The 27,218-nt window shown below is 42.5% G+C and overlaps 1 protein-coding gene across 1 annotated transcript in view; it reads right to left on the reverse strand.

Annotated features, from left to right (window-relative positions):
• The window catches only part of SGPL1 (sphingosine-1-phosphate lyase 1), a 434,641-nt gene extending 411,923 nt beyond the window's left edge, over positions 1 to 22,718 (reverse strand). The window contains exon 1 of the mRNA XM_069240571.1: positions 22,317 to 22,718. Coding sequence (XP_069096672.1) covers positions 22,317 to 22,364 — 48 coding nt within the window. The 5' untranslated portion in view covers positions 22,365 to 22,718. The remainder of the gene's footprint in view (positions 1 to 22,316) is intronic.
• Between the last annotated feature and the right edge of the window lie 4,500 nt (positions 22,719 to 27,218).

Genomic DNA, 27,218 nt, shown 5'->3' on the forward strand with positions numbered 1-27,218 from the left:
TTAGATACCAGAAAAAGAGTCGCCATGGTCAGAGAGCACCAAGCAGCGGTACACATACTCTGCTCCTGAGAAGATGCAAAGGCTGCAGGCGCTGTAGCTCCTTCTCCAGGGAAGACAAGAAGCCACAAATAAAAGGAGCTCTCAAGCTGGGACTAACAGCTGGTATGGATTTGTCCACCTCCCACTCGACAAACCCTCTTCAGACACCACTTGAAGGGCTGAAAGAAGAGGCACTACAAAAGCCATCACCAGTGACCAGACCAACCCACCCACACTCAGGCCACATACATAGAAGGTGGCCAATAGCACCAGACCAACTAACATGAAGGATGATGAACTAGAAAGATCATTTTGTTTTCAGGTGCAACAAACTTGTCATCACTATGGTTGGACATTTGTCCCAAGTGGGCGTCATTTTCAAGTCAGGCAATATCTTTTTCAAATTTACGTAATAAATACTAAAATGATCATTTACAAAATACATTATAAAGAGTGAATTATGGCATGGCATTTTGTACATAGCCCTAATGCTGATGTCGGCAGAATGGCACCACCTCGTGCCTATACTATAATGGACAAATCAGGAGCCGAGCTGAGCCAGAGAGGAAGAGAGAGAGTGTCTGTGACAGATAAAGCGCGGTCTCCGTTAACATGGGCACCATGCTGAGCCAGGAAAACGCTGGTTCTAATTTTGAAAAAGTCCCGGAACAGAAATTAACATAGAAAAATGAGAAAGCATCTACGTCCTGCAGGGATACTCCAGGGGAGTGAACAATTTGGAAAAAGAAGGGACCAGGAAGACCAATTACCCACTAGCTAGCAAGGATTTCTACAAGACACCCAACCAGACAAATCCAAAGCTATGGCAGGAGTCAAAGCCACAAAGTTCATACAGCAGGTCCGCCTGACAGCGGAAGCACTGTCTAGGCTCAACCTAAAAAAAATGACATTCAGGAGTAGGATGGTGTGCAGGACAGGAGAGTGATGAACTTTAGGCATTGAGGGATGAACAAATGAAGAGAGTTTGGGTGTGGAGCCAGGTGAGAAAAGAGGGAGAGCGAAAGAAAAAGAAATTAGCAGTCTGACAAAGTACGGAAAATAAAATTTAAACAAAGTCCAGTCAAGTAAGAATTGGAAGAATACAACTCATCCAATCAGAACCCTGGGAGACCAAAATGCTCACGAGATGGGCAAACAAAAGAATGGTGAGGAAAACCATTGAATTAAGAGCAGAAAGTTGAAAAAACAAATCCACCCAATTGTGAGCAATGGGTTGACCCAAATCCCACTAAGTATAGTTTTATTTATTGGAAACAACATATCTTCCCCACCAATAACTAAAGCTGCAGATAGCCACAGCCAACCTAAAAATTAAATCACCAAGAGTGCAATAAATAAGGTATATAGCAGATAGAAAGTATTCATTTTGGGTCAAGTTAAACAGTTACACTTCCATCTTTCTGCTCTAAATTATTTGATATGAAGTGTGGTGTACCTAGGGGGTTGGCATGAAGTTTTACTCGATTTTACATATACAAGGCTATGCTGACTGCCTTTATTTGATCTTTGTTTTCTTATTTTCTTGCTACGCTATAAGTACATAGCTAATTCTTCATTTCTTCCAACCTCTTCCTACCCAGTCATGTTTATTTTGGTGAATGTTGGGTATTTTTCAATGGCTGTTTACAAACTACCTCAAGCTGAATTTTTTTTTCTGAACTCAGAAAACCAGAAAATATGATTTTGTAATTGAATAGAACCATTATAACATGTTCAATAAATTACCCTCAGTCAAAAGGTGGACAAGGAAGGTTACAGAAGTGTGGAAACCGGCTACCTTAAATCTCAAGGTGTGATAATGTGGCAGTGATGGTGGAATACAGAAACATACAAGGAAAATCTGGAAGTGAGGAGGACTTGGACATGTGAACTATGAAAGAATTAACACTGGATAAGAGGCAATGAAGGGTTATTATGCAGTTAGGCATTTTAGAAAGATGAGAGGTTTGGGAGTGTTGAGTGAGGGGATATTCAGATTGGTAAACTAGATTATTTGATCTATTGAAGAAGGGAAGTTTGGTAGTAAATACAGCAAATAGAAATAGAAGGGTTTGTTTTGATAGTTAGTACCCCATTACCAATACAGATAACTGCTACATACCAGCACCATTATTGCCCTACAGCTGAAATCTGCAGTTGTGCAACCTGGAGATTGGTTCATAATTTTGTTAATACTTATGTCAAACCTATGACAGACATTTCACTAGATGAAGCTTTTCTGCCCAAAGTGCTTGCCTAACTTACTCTTCAGTGGTCAATTTTACCTGCTGCTCTTGGTTTGCAATTCTGCTTGATGAGACTAAGGAAACTAATGAGGCAAACAATCTGTGTCCACTAAAGGGATATGTGATGCTGAAAAAATAATTTGCCTCCCGGGACAGCAGGCAGAGATTTCCCCACACACCAAAGGCGCCAGATACTATTCCAAAAAAATAAAAAATAAAAATGGAAGGAGCTTTACTGTTAGGATAGTTCCCGTTTCCACATTAGTTACCATCACAATTCAGGGGTCTGTAACTGATCAATGGTTTATAGCCACAACTGCGATCACAAACAATTGATGCATATATTTACAACTCAATTACAACAGAGATACCCCTTTAATGCCCCTTTCTATTCGTTATTCAGAAAGCTTCCAAAAGCCCCTCTCACACAATTTAGAAGACTTCAAATTCAGCTGAACCACCACACACACCTTTCGAGTTTTCTCTGGCTCAGAAGAAAAAAGCAGGACTGTAGAAGCGCTATCATGCACATTATGACAAAGGTTCCCAGTATTAGAAGGGCCAGGGAAATAAATATAACAAAATTAGTTAAGTAAGCAATTACTGGCACATTTGCATAAGTACCATGTCTGGAGCTGCACTATTAGCTTACACAATTTGTGTGGCTTTTGAAGCCACGCACGACTCAAAAGTTTCACAGTTCTTACACAAGATCTTAAACAAGATGAGTACCAAAACACTCATCTCATTTTTGAAGAAGACGCCATAAACTGACTCATTATAAAGTATGAATAAAGTATGAATATCCTTGGAGAGAGGCCTCCACTGTTGGCCAGCTAATGAATTTAAACAGTTGAAGCAATAGAAGAACGTGTTCTCCTGAGCCTATTAACTTCTCATATCTGGTTTCTCATCTTCCGATTTTCAGAAGTGGCCAGGGGAGGAGGGTTGGGAGAGGATAATAAAATAATAATGTTATTGTAGAAACTATTGAGCATGCAGGAATTCAATAATTTATTAACAAAAAGTACACATTTAATGTTCTCCTGATAAATGACTTATGCATAAAAAGGGTGGTTCATGCCACTGTGATTAGTTGTAAAAATGATTCTCTGCATAACTCATGGTTTCATCATATTTATCTACAGCAAATTCCTTCAATGGAATTGCAACATCTTCTTTGCACTATTTGACTGGCATTTATTTATACATTTATCCATTAACGATGTACAAAATGTAGGATTCCATGCGTCACCAAATTAATAAAGGTCCCAAGTTAAGGAATCCCACTAACCTGAGCTATACAATGTTTTTAATGCCACATCAACATTCATCACTCTAAAACTTTTTTCACCTTGCCACAGTACACTGGCACTTCTGGAGAACACAGGCCTGCAGACATTTCATAGTCTATTTTGTGTACCAACTAACCAGCAGCACACTATAATAGCCAAGATAAATATTTGTTGCCTATGCAGACTACCAAAATGACCAATTCAGCAACGAATGCACATATACAGATTCCTAAATATATAACTAAATATAGAAATCTACTTTAAGAAAGAAGGACAATTTGCCCCTTCATTTTTGGATATTATGAAAGCTAAAGGATTCTGTCCCTCACTGACTCTCTGGATTTGATGAGTTTCTAGACTACCTCTCACATCAAACCAGAGGCCAAATCATATCTCTTCCCTCACTTCCTTAAGAAAATGAAATACCCCCAAAATTGTAAAAAAAAAAAAAAAAAATATGTAAAAAAAAAAAAAAAAAGGTGGCAGAGGTCCCCGATATTTCAGTTCATTATATTCTCTAGGTTATGGTAGACAAGGTCGTATGACGGAACCACACATGCCTTTACTACGCATGCCTTTACAACACGGTCATTATACCTAATGCATGTTTACCACGCAATCTTTTACCACGCACATACCTTTAGCACGCATCCCTTTACAATGAAAATGTAAGTGTTTTACAGTAAATACAATGCATATTCACTGAAAAGAAAAAAAACAAAAGGTTACAGGGACGCAATAGTTAGGTTCTGAATTTACTCGCCCAAAACCAGAGAAATTCAGCAGTTATAGTTAGAGTTATTTCAAGTAACTATAACTCGTGCCCCCACCATGCAGTTTTTTCTTCATTAATTTGAGTACTAATATTTCATTTACATTTTTAATGATGTAATAGAAGTTGCCATGATGCTGTAATATGTAGGGCAATTAGCAGTGCATGGCGAGGGCACAAGTTATCGTTACCTTAGTACACAAGTTATAGTTACTTGAAATAACTAACTATAACTGCTGAATTTCTATTCTTCTATGCAAGTAAATTCAGAACCTAACTGTAACGTCCCTGTAACCTTTTTTTATTTTTTTTTAAATTGTATTTCCTAACTACAAAGTCCCTGTAACCTTTGTTTTTTTCAGTGAATTTCTATGTTTTTTTTTTTTTTAACGTAAAGTAATATTAATTACTATACGTTAATCAAACCACAGGCCCGCACTCTGGAACTGGCTGTAGGGCACGGCCCGCGGCCAACAACCTATGATCACCTAACACAGTGTCGCACACGTGTGAGAGGTTCCATGAGAGGGTCTATGAGTGAATGCATTAGGGCCTGAATGAGCCTGTCAATGTATATATTATTATTTTTTGCAAATAACTGCAAATTTGTCGCAACATTACACAGGGGGCATGCAGACGATCACAACCAATTGGCGAATATCGCACATGGTAAAAAAAACTATTTTTCAATATAATGTTCACATAAGGGGTCCCCTAAGACCCTTATATTCCACCCATGAGGTCAGGGTACCTCTACCCTTACCCCTTATAGCTTTTGATTTGAATTTTCAGCCCCAGGGACTGTGTTCAGTTATCTCAAAAGGCAGTCGCAACTTTCTGCTCTGGTTGCGTTCAGCCAATCACAGCAATCCTCTTGGCACATGCATTTGCAAATTCGCCGCAGCCCTAGATATACAAATGTATTTTCCTTTTAATTTCTCAAAAACTAACGAACAAATTTCCACCAAATAACAAAAAGCACAATCTGAGGGACAAAATCGAATTTTTAAATATTTGGTGTAGTTACGCCCAACAGCTCAGGCTGAAGTTGTGTTCAAAACTCCTATCGGAATTAACAAGGGAAACACATTTGATTTACACCACGTTTTTCTCAGCCCCTGCTTGAAGGATCACCCCAAAACTTTCACAGATCACATGCACAATTTTTTTGTGGAAAATTTAGTGAAGATTCGTCATATGACACCAAAGATACAGGCAAGTAAAAAAAAAATGCTTTTCGTACGGAAATATGCTAACTATAACTACCTGCTGGGTAGTTATAGTTAACACCTTCAGAGGGGGACCATGACATCACTTACTTTTTCAACAGTATTTGACGATTTTCAAATCTAAATCATGTGCGCAATGGAAAAAAGTCCTAAACATAAAGTACAGGGTAAAACTTGCGGCAGCTTCAGATAACAGGTTTCGGTAAAGGACTTGCACGAGGTGTACTTATGTGGCACAATTCCACGTTCGAAGATCAGAGTGTCCTCATGCACCCGAAGGTGGATGTATGTCACCTAATGTATGAAGAAGTCATGGACCTCCTTTAAGTCCTGCTTCAGGTCGAGGAATCAAACCCTCCCATTCAAGGCCGAACTCGTGACAGCCCTGTTCTGTAAATTAAAATCCAAACTGAAGAGGAAACATAAGAATGAGAACAACATTGACCATCCAATCATTCTTCATTTAAAGCATGGGTACTCCCAAACATTTTCCCTAGGGGCCATAAAGTTTGGTCTGTGATGAGACGGATCTTTGCATTGATGTCAGTAGGGTGGCAGTCGGGGTTCAGTATCGAGAGGAGGGGGGGGGGGGGGGACTGGCAGTAAGATGGGTATATGGAAAGCAAAGCAAACACATCTATGGCATTATTATGATTTCCCGAAGGCTAGGTTGCCGCCATTGTGGCAGCCTCCCCCTCCCCCCAGGCCCATTATGAGTTTCCCTCAGTTTCTGCCTGCTGACCCACAGGGAAAAAGCCTCCAGCATTGTCTCCGGCTCACAGTAGAGCCGGCGGCAATGCTGTAGAGCGCAGGATGCACCAGCACCTTTACCTTTGCAATGTTCACTGCCTGAAATGCACAATGTGAAACCAACAACTTGGGATTAAATCCTTCTTCTCCGCTTAACTAAATTGTGTGATTCTAGGCAATTATTTTGTTCACTTTCACTTATTTTCTCTTATCACATATGAGGCGCTCAAATATTTCACTTCAGGATGTGTGATGTACAAAACCTTTTCCCGTATTTAAATTCATGTTTGAAAACTAATACTTTAGAACAAATAGTTCTCAAAAGGACTGAAAACATCTGATGCACTAAAGTGAAATAGTTCTGCATATTAATGATGTACACTTTTTGAATTTTGAACAGACTATCATATTTTTACACTTTTCCTGCAAGGTGTTTTCAAAATTAAAGGTGTTTGTAAATTTAAGCTGTGCAGGACACCTTAGTTAATTCCTATCTTTAACTTAAATTAACCCTTAAATGAATGCATGCCTGTTTCTTTAACATGTTTTTAATGTTAGTGTTAAGTCCAGTGCTGCTGTTGACAGTGGGGACACATGTAAAGATCAGGAAGGACGCATACACCCCCGGGCCATACTTTGAGTATCACTGGTCTAAAGAGAAGTCAAAAGTGCATCAAGGTGCAAATCAATCTCATACCCGATCACTGCCTGAGCAGCACATTCTGCAATTGATTTTGATGCGCCCATAAGTTCCCCGGCCATTTAGCAATGCTATTGCAGACTGAGGCCTTTAAGGAAACCATGCTACATATTTTTGGCATTCCCCGGCTCCTTCTGGCACAATTTCGAGCCACATAGATCAGCAGAGTCCTCCAGTCAGGTTACTGCACGCAAAGCTATCCTAGCCTCAGTCTGTGCTCTTCATCGATGGAGGTGTCTCTAGTGTCAGAGGGGAATCCGGTGCCAACTCTGATGTGTGATCCCAAGCCAATTTCATTTCCACCCTGACCGAGGTCGTGCTCCAACTCCACACCAATTCACCCAGGTCCCACACAGACAGATTCTGACAATATACTCCCACTACCGCGGAGTCGTCCTCAAACGCCTCATCATCTGTTTGGTTCGAAGTCTGACCAGAGTTTACCACTACCTGGATATGAAAATTCTTTGCTGTGGTAGTTCAACATGCTTCTGAGGTCCTGGACATACAACTGCCTTCCACTTAATTTAAGACAAACTAGGGCCGGTTTCCTCTCAGCCTTTACTGCGATTCAACAAAATCCTAAATGACACTCTGATGGACATATGGTCTAAGCTTTGCTCTTGCCCACCCGTGAACAGGCAGATGGCCAGACACAATAGACCTGCACGTGGCAACCCAGATTTTCTTACACAACATCTTGGTGGTGGGTTTAAGCTTCCACCAGCAAGATTAATTCTAATCCACTCCCCATCCCATGGGCATGGAGTTGAAAGGGACTGAGGCACTCAGAAAATTTATGTCCTTTTCGGCCAGCTTACTCTTGCCGTCAGTCAATGTGATTTGCCTATTAGGCTGTGAAACTTAGCAGGCAAGATCTTGCCAGTGGTTGTGGAAGAACTTAGGACCTGTCTGACTCAAACAATTCAGGATGGACAGGATGTGGCCAAATATGTCATTTGTGCTGTCTAAATATGACTGATGTCTTGGGGCGGGATGTCAGCACAACTGTGGGGCTCCACTACCATTCATGGATTTGATCCACAGGGTTCAGGAGATGTGCATCCAATATGGATACGCCTTTTGATGGGTCCCGCTTAAATGGCTAAAAAGCAGGCTCTACCTTGGAAGGCTTTAAGGAATCTTGGGCTACGGCACCTTCTTTGGGCCTCTCAATCCTGGCCATGCAGTTTCCCCATTAGTTTCTGCTTTTTCTAGGCTATTTCAGAGGGTTGGCACACAGGCAACGCCAGGCCTACCTGTCCCAACTGCAGTCACCCCAGTCCTTTTGTGGCAAAGGACAGGACTCAAGCAGGCAACTTGAACATCACCAGGGGCAAGGATTTTCGCAGTCCCTCTCCCTTGTGGCATTAGCATCCAAGCAAGTTTAGTTCACCCTTAGAGGCAAACAACCACCCTGTGGGAGGTATCATCCAATTCTTTCTCCCAGGGTGGCAATATATTACATCCAACAGATGGGTCCTCCACAATGTTAGCAGAGCTATGCAATTCAATTCCTTTCCGTGCCTACGGAGCTCCTCCCACATCACAGCAACTCTTAGATGAGCACCTATCCACCTTACTGCAAATTCTACGAGTTCTACTGTCAAAGGGGCCACTGAGAGGGATTCAGACTTGAAAATGGGGACAGGCGGTTACTCCTGCTACTTACGTGTGCTGAAGAATGACGATGGCCTTCATCCAATTTTATATCTTCACCCTCGAAATGCCTTGCTGCGCAAGAACAAATTCAAAATGCCTGTCCTGGATCTGGGTAAACGGAAAGTGGTCCTGGACCTAAAGGTGCGTGCTTTCATGTACCTCTCCTGCAGTCCCCATGGGCATTACCTAGAGTTCAAGGTCGGCCAAGAGCATTTTCAGTTTGTTGTGCCCCCCTTTGGCTTACCAGTGTCCACTGGGTGTTCATGAAAGTGATGGAAGTGGTCACTGGCAATCATCGGCAGTTGGGAAAACCAGCTTTCCCCACCTCGTTAACTAGCTGTTGAAGGAAGGTCGGCAACAGTCAGTTGCAGACCACCTCCTGATGACGGAGACCTCCTGACATCATTGGGGTGCTCGATCAACAAGTCTAAGTAGCATCAAGGATAGCCTACTACACCACTCATTGATCCCCACCACTAATCCCAATCTGCGCAGTACAAGGCTGTTTCGTATAACCCTTCCTGTCTCACCAGAACCCATAAGTTAACCAAAGTGGCAACACCTTAACCTCCCTCTGTTGGGCCTTCCTACTCGCACAGGTCACTTACATTTGGGACAACTCCACCTGTTGAAAACCGCTGGCTTATTGAGACTTTGGGATGTGTTTAACAACAGCGGGTTTAACAGAGGTTTACTGCAACAAAGGGGACAAATCTCCAGAGGGCCTCTTTCCAGACTTCGAGGGGGGGCTGACCTGGCTAGGCCACTGCACACTACTGATTAGATTCAGATGTTTGAATATCTCCGTGTTAAATATATCCAATTTAATATCCTGAACCAGACCCATTTTACACCGGCCCAGATTGCTAAAATTGATCCAGGAGCTTCTGCTACATGCCCTCGCTGTGCACTCTTGAATGCTGACCTGCTCCATATGCTCTGGTCCTGCTCTTTGCTCCTCTCTTATCGGCTGGGAATTCTATAGTTACTGTCAACTATGACAAGATGAACACTAACATTTCTTTGAGTCGGTGCTGCTGAGTTTAATTCCCCACCCCAAACCCAAAAGGTTCTCCAGGTTCCTTGACCTGGCTCTTCTACTTCAACGCAATACCTCAATACACTGGAAGAGCTCAACTCGTCCAACTACCTGGACCAGAATCTCTTTTTCCTGGTTTCAATCTGAGAGCACACTGTTCCATAAGGAGAAATGAGCCGATCTGAGGAAATTCATCATACTGCAGGCATGAGATACATTAGTCGAGGGGTTCAAAGATTGTTCCCAAGATGATATTCAACCCAGACATATATTCTTTGGTTTCATTCACTACCTTTTTGTGTTCCGTTTCTGCAACATTATTAAACAGGCGCTTGACTTCGACACATGTGAACGTTTTTCCTTCTCTATTGTTATACCCTGATAAACATGGAACACTTTGTATAGACTGAATACACAGACATTGGAGACTATTGGTAGTTGGATGAGGGAGGAGGGGTGGAACCGTCGTTCTGGGATAGTTTTTCTTGCTTTTACTGCAAGTTCACATGGCAATTGATGTTACTAAAACATGAAACAATTGAAAATTGTATGTAGGTGCTTTCTGGATATCTATATGCTGGTGCTGATTCACTGCATGAATTCTTCGGACTGTGTTGTTGCATAAATGGCTATTGTCATTTTGTATAATTTCTGTCCACATACACCAATAAAAATTATATGTTACATGGAAGAACAAGTCGAAGTAGCACCTGACTCCTTTGCCAGGATTTCCTTATATAAGAGCTGCCTTGGACACAGTGCAGTTCAGGTCCTATCCTATGTCGCAGCGAGTCCAGAACATTCAGGCTATGATGGTTATGTTTTAGACTTTGTCCTGGTTCTTGGTGAAAGCAGCTCTGAGGCTTCTTGGCATGTTAGCCTCGTGGCATAAGTGGGCTCTGCAGGGGAAGAGGAAATCTCAGTGGGCCCAGCACCAAGAAAAACTGTCACAAAGCACTACTGCCTTGACAACCAGGTCCGATTGGGAAGGCATTTCGGTCCTCAGTCCTGTAGGACTTTATTTTTGCTCTGAGCCAAATCCACAGCCCTTCTACCTTCGGAAGGTACTGCACTGGCATCCATTCTAGAGGTGGGGAATCTTTGGTCAGAAATATCCATCAGGGAAACAAGTTACTTACTTTCACTAACACTCTTTCAGGCACACCTTTGTCTAAGCACTGATTCCTCACTGCCCTTCCACCTCCCCAGTCTCTGGACTGGTCTCTCTTTTACCATCTAAAAGGGACCAAAATTAAAGCTCTGCACCCTAGTACCACCATTTGTTTAGTACTCCATGTCAGGAGGTGAAGAATGGGTCATCAAGCAAGAAACTGACTAAAAGTCTACAGGGGTGGCACTTACATTCGGATCCACTCCATCACTTCCAGGACAGAACAAAGTTACAGAGGAGCCACACAGCGGCATCTTACAGTGGACAGGAGCACTACTATAAATTGTTTCTGGATCAGTCCGACACCAGGGGAATATTGTAATGGAAAGGATTTCACAGCTTTCTGATGTCAATCCGAAAGAGTGTTATCAAAGTTAAGTAACCTCCCCAAGACACCTGAAAACAGATGTTGAAGCATCCGTCATCTCCAGGCTTAACCTAGAAACAGTATACTATAAGGCACCGCACATTCCTCATTCAATCCAATCAAAGCAGTTATATAATATGCACCCATACATATCACCAATACTAAACATTTGATCACATTGACATTGGCTAAATATTTCTGAAAAACTGAATTCAAACGGGTGTTGCCCCCACCTATAAAACTATTCACCTGCATCAACCCAATGCCTACACAAACTATTCACCATTTTGACTGGTTAAAAAAAAAAAAAAGGACGTAGAGTTTGAAACTTCCAGTTACTTGTGCATCCAAGATTTCAAACCTCATTTGACCAAAAACATTCTTTTAAATGTTCCATACTTAACTCATTGAACTCTTTAACTACTAACAGTGTATAAGAACCTGTGGTGTGCGAAAAGTGCAAAATTACATTATTTTTTGCTTGGAAATACACTTTGGGGTATCTTGAATGAAAGCCAAGCACAACATAGCTTGTGTTAAAAAGTGACTCAGGCTCAGGTTTCCTTAATTGGCCTAGATATAATTATCAGGACACTCATCCCCCAGGCGGTTCCGGAGATCATGATAGCAGTATTCCAGGCCTGGAGGTCAGCACTGTGATGGTCAGGGTGGGATTACCAAGTGACAACGTTAACCCCCCTCTAGACAGGAAAATTGCTGGACCATATAGCACAATTTAAGGGCTTCCAGGAATGGTTTAGGCTAGAAGATATTTTGGAGGGGGCCCACTTGTGATTTTTACTCACTCTTTCTACCCAAATAAATCCCAATTGTACTGCTATCTTCAGCTTAGACATGTCCTGTTGGAAGTCCAAACTACACTCCCCACACCACCAGAATACAATCTGCTGGAGCCAAGAATACTCATGCGCCTATTAGATATGGGAGGCATATCCCAGATATATATGAACTTAGTCAATCACTCTTCCTGTACATTATAGAACCTAAAAGCATGGTGAAAGGAATGATTGGCCCCCCTGGAGGAGGTAAAAGGGTAAGAAAAGCATGGATGACACCTCACACCCTGGCCATATCGGTCCATTTGCCCCTCATTCAACGTAATTATCTAAACTACACATATTTTGCACCCCCACGACTGTGGAAAGCCTAGAGAATCCCAGAGCCCACCAGATGCAAGCAGGAAGTGGGAGATTATTTTCATATGTTAGGGGGGGGGGGGTACTCACCAGCGATTGTGGTTTAGCATACTTGTAATACTCTCAGGGGACGTACAACAGACTATTGAGACCTCTCCCAAAATCACCCTGCTCGGTATTCCGGATGATCTGAGCGGTCTGAGGGAAGACAGAACTTTGTTGGGAATGGGACCACTACTGACAAAAAGGGATGTTTCAAAATACCGGAAGGCGCTTGATGTCCCTCCGCTGTGGGAATGGGGGGTAGGTATGGACTGATGTGCAAAATTAGAAGAACCAATTTGGATATCATGTGGATGCCTTGAGAAACACTCCAGGATTTGGGGAAAATGGTGGGTGTATTACAGATTGAACTGGGGGGGTTGGGGGGCATCTCAAGCTGACGTGGAGGGGGGAGGATGCAAATGGACACAGGGATTGTTGTGAATGGCTCCTCAGATTCCCCTGCATGGGACCGCACCACGTGTGCTTTACCTGTGCAGCTACCGTTATTAAAAACAGCAAAATATGGTTATAAAAAAGGTGATTCAGGATAAGGGCACAGGGATAGCTTTAGGAGAAAACATCTCCTGCAATGCATTTTCTGCTCAAACTATCCCTGAGCTAGACATTTTCTGTATGGACCACTTCACCACTGAAAAAACGATATCAACTTATTAACTGAATTAATCACAAAATTACGAATATTTCTCATAATGTAAAAGTTGTGAAATGTAATTAAATACACAACTAAAATTTCATATATCTCTAGTAAAAACCATAGCCACTGCCCTGCTCTCATTAAACACCTAAAAACCTTCCTCTTCTGCACTCTGCCATCTTAACTCAGACAGTCTACCTGCTTAAACATTGTGTTTAATGCTCATGTGTTATAAAACGTAATTCTTTGTCACACATTTTATAGTTTATGCTGACCAATCTTTTATGTGAAATCCAAAAAACAGAGAATGGGCAATGTACCTCAACAGCAAAATTCAGGTGCAGCATTTTTTCCTCTTGTCTTGCTTTAGATTATGTTCCATTTGATTAAGTGTGAAGCATTTCATCCTTCACAGCTTCATAATATGACTACAGATGAAAACGACCCTTCTTACATTGCGGGGCTTCTTAGCTGCCTTTGTCATCCCACCCACGTCCATGTCCTAGAATCTTGATTGGGATTAAATGGTAATGTCCATCAATGGTTCTCCTCCTACCTTTTAAACAGACTCTAGTTGGTTAACACTGGCACCTCCAAATCCTAAAGGATCCCTACAACCTGCATAGTCCCCTAGAGTTCTATACCGCCCGTCACCTTCAAACTCTAAATGGAGACCCGTAGAGCTCTAGTCACAGCTAATCCCATGCCCATCAATATAGAATTCCTGTGATTTGCCAAGAACAATAAAGAAATAGTAAAAATCTGTCTCAACAACAGGAATATATATATATATATATATACACATATATATATCCTACTGGCAATCACCAGTAGGTAGTTATAGTTATGACCATTTTTCCATAGAAAAAGCATTTTCTGTCCGGTCTATATCTTTGGCACAGTTTGACGAATCTTCACATGTTTTTTTTTTTTTAAAGTGCCCTGGCGATTCCTTTTGCGCATGGAAAGTTTCAGGATGATCCATCATGCGGATGGCCGAGGAAAAGGGAGGGGTCAAAAAACGTTGTGTTTCCCATGTTAATTCCCATAGGACCTTTAGACATGACTGCAGCCGAAACTGCTGGAAGGAATTACACCAAATTTGGCAGAAAGCTTTCGGTACACAGATCACGCTTTCGCTTATTTCCTGTAAATCCATTCAGCAGTTTTTGAAATATTGAAGGGAAAAGAAATTTGTATCTCTAGGGGTGCGGATTCTTCTCAAATACGCAAGCGAAAAGAAGCGCTGTAATTAGCTGCCTGGAACTTGAATATAAAGTTGGGGCCGCCATTTTATTTTACGGGACATGGTCCCTGGGGGTGAAAATCCAAATTGAAAGTGGCATCAGGAATCAGGGTGAAAGTACCCTGACCCCAGGGATGAGATATAGGTGTGTGTTGGGGGCAAATTGTAGGTTTCAAATATTTTTATGTCACCGTGCACGTTATTTGTGAAAATTCACAAATTTCCGCAAATTATTCACAAATAAGAAAAGAAAAAAAAAACTGACTCATTCATACACTAATTCATTCACTCATATGCAGAGACTCATGTGCCCACTCACACACCCACTCAGATACTCATGAACCCACTCAGATCCACACACCAACTTTCATACCAACTCAGACATTCACGTAACCACTCACAGATCCACTGACAGAGACAAGCTCTGTGGCCAACTTGCACTGCGCACAGCTAAAGGCAATGCGTGGCCCAGGGTTGGGTGGTTATAAAGGATTGGGTGCAAGGCCTGGCTGCAGGCCTGGCTTTGTGATGCAACCCACATGGCGAAGGCCATGCGTGGCAGGGGTTGGAATAAAATAGTAATTAAAATTACTTTACATAACAAACCATAGAAATTGACTCAAAAAAACAAAGGTTACAGGGACGTAATAGTTAGGTTCTGACATTACTGGTACAAAACCACAGAAATGTAGCAGTTATAGTTAGAATTCTTTCAAGTAACTATAACTCACGACTTCGACATGCACAGCTAATTACTTCACATATTAGTTCATTGATGAGATCTTGTATGTCATCTTTGATATTATCACTGCAACATTTGCAATAAAATTATTGATAAGAAAACTGTGCATGGCAAAGGCGCGAGTTTTATAGTTACCTTCGGGCACAAGTTATAATTACTAGAAAGAACTCTAACTATAACTGCTGAATTTCTATGGTTTTGCATGAGTAAATTCAGAACCTAATTATAACGTCCCTGTAACCTTATATAGCTATTTATATGATTGAAGGTAATGCCCTGCTCTATGGTCAACCAAACTCCACAATCGGCCCCCTTAAGGGCATCCTGCATGCACAACATGTATCATCCATAACCTGAATATATTGGATCACATCACTTCCATTCAAATGAAACTCAATTGGCAGTCACTGCCTGCTCGCACCATCTTCAAACCAGTTACATCATATACAAAGCTATCACAACTATTACCAGCTTATTTTGTAGACAAGCTCACCATCTCCGGTGGATGTCAGGGCACCCAAAGCCAGGACACTATCAGATGGCAGACTAAGAAGTACAACTGCCTCAATGCTCCTTCAATTTACGAAATAGTTAAGATTCACCTCTTTGAAGAACACTACATTACAATGTTTTAACCATCCTCAACCTAGCTCCAGTTCCTTTACCTTGTTGACTTTATGCTTGTCTTTGACCATGATCAGTGTGCTCCCCTGCATTTTGGCTAGGTTTGCGGTATATAAGTGCCATGTGCCATTCATACATACAACTGTAGCTTCTATGAGCAAGGGACTACTTAAAGTGGTTGCCTTAGATAAATCATTCAAAACCTGTGCTACACAAGCAATCTCAAAACTCAGAAACCATTCCAAAATATCCTGGCCTTCCACATTATGTGACTATTTATACTGCCATCCAGAGTTTTTTTCTTCTCCAAAGCTCTCCTTGCTCCTTCCAATCTCTCTCTCTTTTTTCCTTGCCTTTCCCTTACCCCGCTCTCCCTCTTTCTTTCCTTATTTGCCCATTTCTCCTCTCACTCCAGTCTATTTCCCTCTGGCAAGCTAATCTGAACTTCTTCTCATAAAGGCTCGCCTTCCCCTCTTCCTTAGCCTACGCTCTCTGGAGGGCCAACTGAAATTTCAGTCTCAGCCAGACTTACCACCCCCCATTCCCCCCCCCCCCAAAGAGAATAGCTCCTAGAGTTGGTGAAAGAGGTAACCTTGAAATAACTGCATGGGGAAAAAGGAACTGTCTCAGAAAAATAGTGGGAAGCAAATTTTGGGGCACAAACAACGTACCAATGCCATATGGAACACAAACAAGGATAGGGGCGCGTGCGCACGCGCACACACACAGTATCACGAGGAACACCAAGTTCGGCAACAATAAACACTTATTACTGAGTGCCATATGCACAAAGAGGGGAGTGTATACCTTATAAAAACATGTTATGTTATACATTGGTGTGTCTGAGCAAAGCTTGTACTAAGAGGTTGAAAGAGCCTGACGCTAAAGCACTGTTTCCTAACATTGTACGCTTCCCAGCGCCCATCACAGCATTGTGCCTACCACACAGCTTCTGCAATTGTTCCTTAATAAAACCAACAAAGATCTCTCTATGCTTGATCCTAGGGGACACACGCCCTCTACAAACATAGATCCATTAACTGATCCAAAGGCAGTATCTCAAGGTTTACTTCCACCACCCTTGTAACTGACATTGTTCTGTGTCAGTAAAGCTGTGCTTAAATTGAACTTATTGTTCTGTACAAAGAAAGCTGGAGCTTGGTCTTGCAGATCCCACCACTTCCACCAATTGTTAGCACTTGTTTGAGTGGGCACAGAGCAGATAGGGGCTATTCGGTCTCAACTTTGGTGGCTGAAGTATTTTTACCACTGATATCCTGCGGTCTATCCTATTATGACTGCAAACGGGGCGAATACAACCATTTCTGCACTTGACTCTTGTACAAGTGAGTGGAAGGTAATAAGGAATGGGGCGAAGCCCTTGTTATGGTAATTTCTCTACAAAGAGCAAAGTGGGGACATGGGAGACAATGTAGATTTTCCTAGTAATTTATGAAGGAAAGTCTTAATTTATTTAAAGACACAGAGGCAAGTATTATGCTTACTTTTCTCGCTTTAATTTTAACAGCAGAAGTCAAACGATAAAACTACAAATCCCAGAAGGCAAAAGAAATAAGCTAATGGGAAGAGAAACGTAGTCCTTTAGATACAACCAATCAGCCATGTATGCACCCTATAATGACCTCACTTGACTGCGAAGAGCACTCTTTTCTTGCATGAGCAGCTAAAGCTAATAAGAACGAAATAACGGTAAAATAGATGACAAAAGTTAATCAATCCTGGAAATGGTAAGATGGGAGAAGGGATGGAACAAGCAGGATTCCCAAAGAGGAAGTATCTCCAGAGAAACCAAGCAGAGGGTCATCCGCATTATGATGTTGGTTGCGTTGGAGTCGGAGTCACTGTGAGGGTAGGAAAGAACAATAAAGTCAGAAAAATTGTGGAGCAATAATACTCGGCTCCGTGTCTTTAATAAAATTAAGACTTTCCTTCATACATTACTAGGAAAATCTACATTTTATATCAAGACCGGAGGCTCCTATTATGCTTTTTTAAAGTGCATAAATAACAGTTAAAGACGGATTGTCAACAAGTTTACAATAAAAAAAAAAAAACTCTAAACACATTGTCATTAGATCAATCAGCTGATCTAAGAATGTCCTGTAAACAGGAACCAGCCCAGAAGGCCTTGTAGGCCATGGCTCCCCTGGCGGAATGGGTCCCAAAAGCTTAAGCATCAATACCATCAAGGGACATGATCCATTTGACCTAACGAGCCAGAGTAGAAGACACTGACTTGTAAGGTTTCCTAAAAGATATGAGAAGCTGAGAAACAGAGGGCGTTTTTAGATCCACAGTTTTTTTGTTCATAAACTTTCAAACATTGTCCAACACACAAATTAGGGTGATCCGGAAAACAGGGTTACAACACTGATGTGAGATTTGTTTTAGTATGTCGAAACACAGCGAATAACACACTTGGCGGAGTGAATTGGTGAATCAAAAATGTCTAAAGCTCTAACATCAGACAATCTTTTGATCGAAATGAGACATAACAACATTGTTATTTTTGCAGACAGCATTGTTTAGGGAAAGAAGAGCATTATCAGTCCCTGCCAAAAACAGATTCAAAACAACATTGACATCCCATAATTTACTGTATTTGGGAAGAGGTGGATTAGAGAATTTTACTCCCTTCAAAAGTCGGCAAAGGTTTACCGTTGATATAAGAATGATTCGAAGAAATTGCTGATCTGGAAAGATTTAAAATACGAAAAGATTTTCTTTTGCTAGCTTCAGATGCGAGAAAATTGATAACAAAGATTACATCTGCTGAAATGTGATTGATATCTTTTCCCCAAACACCAGCTGTGCCATAAAGACCAAGCTGACTTGTACGCCTTTGTAGTGCCTGGAGCCCAGGACTGAGTGATATATTTTGAAGCTTCTGACGAAATGAGAGGGAGAGATTGGTTACTCCTGAAATCTTCCACTCAGAAAGGGTATGAAGACTGTCTAAAACCAGAGTGTGAGGACATTTCAGGGTGCCCAAAAGGAGATGGGGGAAAAGAAGGAAGGAGTAAGGGGAAATTCATGGATAACTCTAGGAGGGTTGGGAACCATACCTGGGACTGCCAAAATGGAGCTATGAGCACTAGTGTTGCCTTTTGACGCCTGACCTGCACCAGTAATCTGCTGATCATAAGAAAGAGGGGAAAGGCATAATTTAGGGAGAGAGACCAATCCTGTGAGAAAGCATCTGAGGCTAAGGCCGATGGATCTGGGTGCCAACTGTAAAATTGAGGAAGTTGGAAGGGAGGCAAAAAGATCTATTATTAGTGGACCCTATTTGTACTGAATAGAATGGAAAATCGAGGGGTTGGAGTTTCCAGTCGACTGAATCTGGAAAGTGTTGTGAGTGCCAATCCGCTACAGAATTGAGATCGCCCGGGAGATATTCTGCATCAATCTGGAGTCCTCTTGTGTCCATGTACCTCCAGTTGATATTGGACCACAGCAGGCCCCCCATCCCGAGAGGCTTGCATCTGATTCTAATACAAAATCTGGGGCTGATGCAAATATTGTTCTGCCGTTCCAGGCAACTAAATGGAGGATCCACCAATTAAGTTCCACATGAGAGTCTTGATCTAACACAATGGATTCCCAGTACATAAGGCCTTTTCTTAAATGTTGGATTTTTAACCTCTGGAGAGCCTGATAATGCAGAGGACCAGGGAAGATGGCTTGGGTTAGAAGAGGAGGGAAGACTTACTATTCAAGCGAGAGATCGGAGAGAAAAAATAAAAAATAAAAAAAAGAAGAATTGCGAAGAACCTGAAGGATTTCTGATTTTATCTTTGCTAAAGGAAGATGAAGAGTGGCAGAAACTGAATTTATTACGAAACCCAGGAATTCTATGTGTTGGGTTGGAGACAGGAAATATTTTTCTTTGTTGAGAACGAATCCTAGATCCTCTAAAAGGGAGCAGGTAAGGGAGATGTGGGATTGGAGGGATAAAATACTCTGGTTCATTACGAGTATATCGTCCAGATAAATTATGCGTAATGCCCTGAAAAGAGCTACCACCAGTTTCATTAACTTGGTAAAACACCAAGCAGCTGAAGAAAGACCGAATGGAAGGGATGCAAAATGGAAGAATTGATCTAACCACTGATATTTTCTGTCATTTGGATGAATAGGGACGGTGAGATCCAGTTGTTTTGAAGAAGGGTGTCCCTGAGGTGAAGAATTATTTCCATTTTGAAATGGCGGTAAACTACAAATTGGTTGAACAACCCGAGGTTGATTACAGGCCGCATTTTCTTGTTTTTCTTTTGAACTAAAAAAAGATGGAACTGATAAAACCTGAAGTATCAGGATGACAACGAGCAATAGCTTGTTTTTCGAGAAGGGACTGTACTTCTAAACAAATGAGGTCGAACATTTCTGTTGAGAACTTTGGAGGGAGGGGAGGACTGGAAAGGTTCTGAGTAGAGTTTTGTAGCATAACCTTGAACCCTGTTTAAAACCCATGGGTCGGCTGTGATTGACAAACATCTGGGAAGGAAAATATGCAGACAACCCCCTCTAGGAAGAAGGCCAGAATGAACGCTCACCTGTATGGTAAGAGTATCTGGAACCTCTGGAGCCTCTGCCACGGAAACCCCTGCTTCTTTGTGGGTAAAAGTGAGGTTTATATTCCTGGTAGGAGTTATTGCAAGATCCTCTGGAACCTTGGTTGTTGTAACCACGGCCGGCAAAGCGGTTCCTTCCTCTGCCAGCCCTGGCAAAAACCCGTTGAGAAAACATTTTCTTCAGGGGTTGTTGTGCTTTGTCAAGTGATGTGAAAGTCGGAACATATTTGCTCAATTCTTTGTCAAAAGAGTTGCCAAAAAGAAGACCTTCCGCCTTGATACCGGGATCCACAGTTGCAAGGTTAACCAATTTGGGATCCAATTCGAGCAGGAGCCCCTTCCTGCATTCATGTGTGAGGGCAGAATTAGCATTGCCCAGTAGACATAAAGCACGTTGGAACCAAAGTGAAAGTTCTTCAGGGTCTATGGTCAGGTTCTCCAACCTAGCAGCCTTTGCCAGGTAAAAAATTTGAGTAAGTGGTCCAACCACATCCAAAAGTTTGTCCTGGCAAGAGGGCCAAGCTTTGAATACACCTTTGTGAGGGTCCTTGCCATATTTAGTAAAAAATGTAATAAGTGCCGGGTCAATGGGAGGAGTAACCGAAATTTTGGAGGAAGAGACGGACGGGGGCATTCTGATCTTAACTTTGATCTGATTTGTTTGACTAATGGAAAATGTAATCTGGAGGAAACATATTCCCCAACATGATCTGCAGGGACCCACTCTGTAGAATTCGGATGGTGAATATGAGAGGGATCAAACATAGGGACCCCGTCCGAGTCTATTACAACATTGGGTTTGGGAGCATCCTGATGCGCAATTTTTAGTTTCTTTGCTGGAGGAGGCAATAATAATCCTGCATTATCATCGTCAGATAAAGCATCATCTGAGTCCACATTAGCCAAATCATCATCTGTATCTGGAATAGAGGAAATCAAAATGGGGAAGAAATATGTTTAGATTTTGTAGTGCATTTGGCTGAAACCTTCTGTTTTTCGTGCATATTTCCCTCCTTTGAAGGAGGCCTGTAAGGAGCCACGTCTTCTGCCTTGCGTGAGGAAACCTCACCAACCGATAGCACCAAGTTATGTTTTTTAGGTTGTAAATTAACTAAAGGGCGCTTTCTGCCTTTCCCCGCAGAATGGGCCAAAATAGTTTTAGGCATCATGTTAAGAACAGAAGTTTGTATTTTTTTTTGTAATTTTATTTATTGAGGCAGAAACTGCCTGTTGTACCGATGCTTGAATAAAATGATTCAATTCCTCCTTAATGTTATGTTCCTCCTCCAGAGCCTTCTGAATTAAAGGAGAGCTTCAGATGTGAAGAGTAAATAGAAACTGCGCAAAGCCTGTAATTATAATGATACATCAAATAGCGAACAATTTATAACAAAGAGCAATGCCAATGAAATAAATAACAACCAGAAGTACTTAACTGCGAGCAGCAAGAAAAGAGGGCTGTTCGCAGTCAAGTGAGTTCATTACACAGTGCATACATTGCTGATTGGTTGTATCTGAAGGACTACGTTTCTCTTCCCATTGGCTTATTTCTTTTACCTTCTGGGATTTGTATTTTTATTGTTTGCTGCTGTTAAAATTAAAGCAAGAAAAATAAGCATAATAGGAGCCTCCGGTATTGACATAAAATGTTGGGAAGACATTACACTGCTGCTCTAGCGGATAGAGAACCACTTCCAGCTCAAGATGGGAAAACAGCTTTCCGTTAAAAACATTAACAAAGTATTTTTCGAGGAACTATTGGTGTAGTACAAACAAAAAACTGTAGCTCTTCAGGAAACAGTGACCTGAACAGGACTAACCAATTTTACAGTGACTTAAACAGGACTAAACTATTTTTAAGTGCTGAAGTGGATATTAAAATAGTTTGACTGCCCCAAAATTTGACAATTTGCTACTGGATTACATCCTTACAATGGACAAAGCAAGCTAGGAATTACTGTTCTTAAGAATGGTACACTCACCCGCATCTCTTTGCTGAAAAGAGACCTCTCATCTTCTTGTTTTGCCATGATCCCTCTACTTCAAACTTTATGAGTGCACCGGGGACACTGAACGGATGGCAGCACTGGCCTCGGGGTGTTGCGCTGACCTTAAGCTAGTGCAGGGCTGTCTTCCGAACCTTGTGCTGTCCTCTCTTGCTATCGATTCCTTTGAGCAGGCTGTCCTCGCTCAGCTTCGGACCTAACTGCCACAAAAAGCACCCTTATCTCCTCAGCAGGTCGTCCGAAGCCCGATTTCTCTTCAAGCTGTGCGTCTCACTTCAGCCCTTGGCAGATCTAACAATCCATGCCGGAAGCGGCTGCCGGACTCCGCTTATCTCACAGTCTCAGCTGGCCACCTCCCTCTCCTACTCAGCACACAGCGCCTCCTTGGATACAAGCGCCAACGAGTGTAGCAGAGGCAAGAGGAGCACCCAACCAGCTCTATCGCGCCACCTTGTGGGAAAGGCTCGGAACAGAGCTGTTAACCAACCGACAGAGCGAGGCATGATTACGGTGAGTAACCGCTGCGCCAAAGCATGTAATCGACACTTGTCACATACCATATACAACTGCAAATCTATTGAAATAAATCCATTACAGTGAAGGGAGAATGCTGCTTCTATGTTATGCTTTCCTTTGAAATTAGAAAAGTTTGTTCCGATGTCTGACTGTTATGTGTACAGTATGTTTGCCTAGCGCTAGGACAGCCTCCTAAGGGCATACATACCGTGTGCTTTTACAAATATCGTTAATTCATGAGTAAAATATTAGTTACCTCAGCAGTGACTGCCCCCTGAACATAAATTTCCAATTTCCCCTTCACCTGAAACGCCTAGTCAGATAGTAAATCGTAAGTTATAGGGTTTGTGGGTGAGAAGGGGAGAGGGAGAAAGGGAACTCTAGGTACATTAAGAGGAGAATAACGACTGATTAATAGACACAATGAACAGGCGCTGTCGACATGAAATAAATGCTAACATTCTGAAACTAAATAGAGGGAGATTTTTGGGAAAAAAACTCGGGGGCTGTATTTTCCGTATTAATTTCTATTACAGCGGACACAATTTTAGGCAGGAGACTCCTGCAATAAAGCAGTTTTTCCCGTGTTAACTGACATACTTGCCCATCCTATTATTTTGGAGGTAGGTCCTTGCTTTAAATATACGTGTGTGTGTCTATATATATAAATATATATATATATATATATATGAGCTACTGTTGGTCACCGGTAGGTATAGTTAGGACCTAGTTTATATAGAAAGATTGTTTTTTGTTTTGCCAATAACTTTGGCGCTGCTTGACGAATCTCCACAACATTTTAAAAAACTAGTGCAGTTAGTTCAGCTGCCGAGAGAAAGCGGGGGCCCAAAAACGCGTAATCCCCATGAATTTTTCAATAGGGTCTTTAGACAAGCCTACACCCCAAACGGAATTACACCAAAATCAGCAGGAAGCTAGATCCTGTTCCGCATATTGTGCTTTTGGTGATTTGGTGTAAATCCATTCAGAAGTTTTCCAGGCAATAAAGGTTAAAAAATATAGACATCTCGGGACGTGGATCCTCCGCATATCCAACTGTCCCCGTGCTGATATCTGATTGGCTGCCAGCGCCTCAACAAGGAAGTGGTGGCAGTAATTTGGGACTCGGCTTCAGATGAGTCCCATAAAAAAGGTTGGAAAAAAGAATGGGGCCAGGGCAGGGTCAAACTGAGCCCTCAGCCTTGGTCTAGGGGTCCCTCATGGACCCGCCAAGGCTAAAAAGCATTTTTATTAAAACTTAGAGTTACTTCAATTAACCATAACTCACACCCTAACCATGCACTTCTAATTTCCCCAGATATTAGAGCTCTCATGACAACTTCTATAACCTCATTAAAATATAATTGAAACATTAAAAGTCAAATTAACGAAGAAAAGACTGCATGGTGGTGGGCGAGTTATAGTTACCTTAGGGCGCTAATTATAGTTACTTGAAATAATTCTGACTATAACTGCTGAATTTCTCTGGTTTTGTGCAAGTCAATTCAGAACCTAACTATAATGTCGTTTAACCTTTGCTAAGTGAGTATACATATATATATATATATATATATATATATATATATATATATATAGTTAGATTTGGTATCCTTGGCGTGGTCTTCCCTAACTGGTATGTGTCTGGGGCCTGGCCTGGACAAGATAGGATCTTACAGACATTTGAGACTTTCCTTTGAAGTTTGCTAACTTCAAAGGCAGAAAGGGGTATAAGTATTGGACCCAAAACCCCAGACTTTAGATTACTTCAAGGATTCAAGAGGAACCTCTGCCTGGGGAAGAGCAGAGGAGAAGTGCTGCCCTGGCCTGTGACTGTGCTGTGTTGGGCTATCCTGCAGTTGCTGCTTATGCCTGTGCAAGGAGACAGAGGCTGGACTTTGTTGCATTCCTGCTTGAGAAGTGACTCCAAGGACTTGGAATAGAGCTTGCCTCCTGTTTTGAAACCTCAGGGACAGCAAAGGCTTCACCAACCAGACCTGAGTCTACTTGCTGTGGACTCTAGTTTGCCAGACTGTGCCATTCCAGTTCCTGGACTCCTGGAGAAAAATCAGTCTAACAACGGCAGACAATGCCGTACGACTTCACAAAGGACGCCGCTGCCTAGAACCATGACGCTGCTTGCCCCGAGGCTCTGGACCTTGCTGAGTGAGATGAATTCGATGACCCTGTGGGCTAACGGCGCTACCCCGGAACCGTGACGCCGCCTGCCTTGATGCCATGGACCTTGTAGAAATTGGACCCTGTAGGTCTTGCGTCACTGCAGCTGCTGATCCCGCCCGACTTAGCTGACACTGTAGTTTCGTAAGTCCAACGGTTGCCCCACAGCATTGTGACCCCGCCGGACTTCGCATCTGCTGGAACCAAGGGATCTACTTCGCATCTGATGCCACTTCACCTCCATCACCCTGTAGTGAGGACCCGATGCTGCTGCTGCGCAACGCTGCTGTCCTTCTGCCCCGTGGCACTAGAATCAATGCTGCATTCGACCCAGCGAAGCCTCTCTCCCCGACTCCGTGCACCAGCCTGTGTTCTACTTGTTTCTTAAGATACTGTACCTGGGGGTTGAACGACTCACTAAGCGGCACCATTGGCGTCGCATTGTAGGAAATGACTCTGTCACGAATCCGCACAATACCAACTTGCAGTACTTTTGCCTCAAGGCACTGTTTTCACGCTTTTAAGTACTAAATTTGTATTTTTAACTGCATACTGTGGATTTTGTATCATATTTGGTCTTGTTTATTTAGATAAAATATTTACTATTTTTCTAAACTTGTGTTGTGTAATTTTGTAGTTGTTCACTGTATTACTGTGTGTGTTTGTAGAAATACTTAACATATTGTCCCTGAGCCAAGCCTGCCTGCTCATGACAAGCTACCAAGGGGGTTAGCAGGGTTAACTGAGTGTAATTCTCCATTACGCTGACTAGAGTGAGGGTCCTTGCTTGGACAGAGGGTAACCTCCCTGCCAACCAAAGACCCCATTTCTAACATTGGTGGCAGCGGTGAGATTTGAACTTGTATTTCTACTTGACATGCAGTGCTTAAGTGTACACTGAGTGCAGACCAATACATGACCACTTGCAGTTTTTGCTTTTGCTCTACTTTGGACTTTACTATACTTCCATATTTTTGGTGATCTTTAATTTACTTTTGAACTTCATTGGCAATTCGTTTTTCTGCCTTCGAAACTTTGCACCTTTGTTGATTCTTCATCATGTCTTAATCTGGAGATGCATTAGCTGAAGCTGCTTTTGACTGAGCGAAACTGGAGAGCTATACAGTGGCTCAGTTGAAGCAGTTCTGCAAAAATCTTGCCTGTCCCATTAAGGGTTCCACCAGGAAGGAGGAGGTGCAGAAGGCACTGAGGGCCTGGATGACAGCCAAGGACGCTGAGGGGCACACAGATGAGCAGGAGGATAAGGAGGAGTAATCCATACACCATGGTATAGTGGGTGGGCATTTTATGTCCAGGGAGGGGGTCTCCAGGGCAAGTAGCAGTGTGTCATCCAAGGGTCTGACTCCTGAAGAGTTACAGGACAGACATCCAGGGAGGACTCACAAGATGGAGTTGGAAAAGTTTAGGATGGAAGAAAGGAGGATGGCCATAGAGTAGAAAAAGTTACTGCTGGCTCATAAGCTTAGCTTGAGGGCGCTGGATCATTGAAACCAGTCCAGTAGGGATGGTGGCAGCAATATCACAGTGCAGCCTGAGAGACGGGTGCACATTCCTAAGGACCTGATTGTGAATGATTACAAAAGGGAGGATGACATATTCTTGTGGTTCAAGGGGTATGAGTCTGCTCCCCATATGAATCTGGCCCCTAAAGCGCATTGGGGGGCGGGCCTGTGGAAGCACATTGAGGTAGAAGGGAGGGATACTCTGGCATCCTTAGGGGATCCTCAGGGGCTCACTTACTCTATCATGAAGGACACCCTACTCACACGGTATGGTCTCACCCCCTGAGCAGTATAAGGACAAGTTTAGGTTCTATAAGAAGAAGGAATCCCAAACATGGTTGGAATGTTGATTCTTTTTGCAGGTCACTGCATGGTTGGGTGAAGGGCAGTAAGGTGATAATGTATGAGGGGCTTTACAATTTAATTGCTTGGGAGCACTTGTGCAGTTTATGTTTTTCAGAGCTGTGCCAGCACCTGATTGACAGCAAGCTGACTGACCCCAGGAACCTTGCGCAGGAAGCAAACCGTTGGCAGAGCACCAGGGTCCAAAAGTGGTATGGGGAAGACCACGCCAAGAATGGGCAGGGCCCCTCTCAGAAGAAAGGGGAGGTAAGGATATACAGGGGAAGTTCTCAAAAGGGCCTCAAACTAGTTCCCAGGGTAG

This window comes from Pleurodeles waltl, chromosome 6 (genome assembly GCF_031143425.1).
Source record: "Pleurodeles waltl isolate 20211129_DDA chromosome 6, aPleWal1.hap1.20221129, whole genome shotgun sequence".
NCBI lineage: Eukaryota > Metazoa > Chordata > Amphibia > Caudata > Salamandridae > Pleurodeles > Pleurodeles waltl.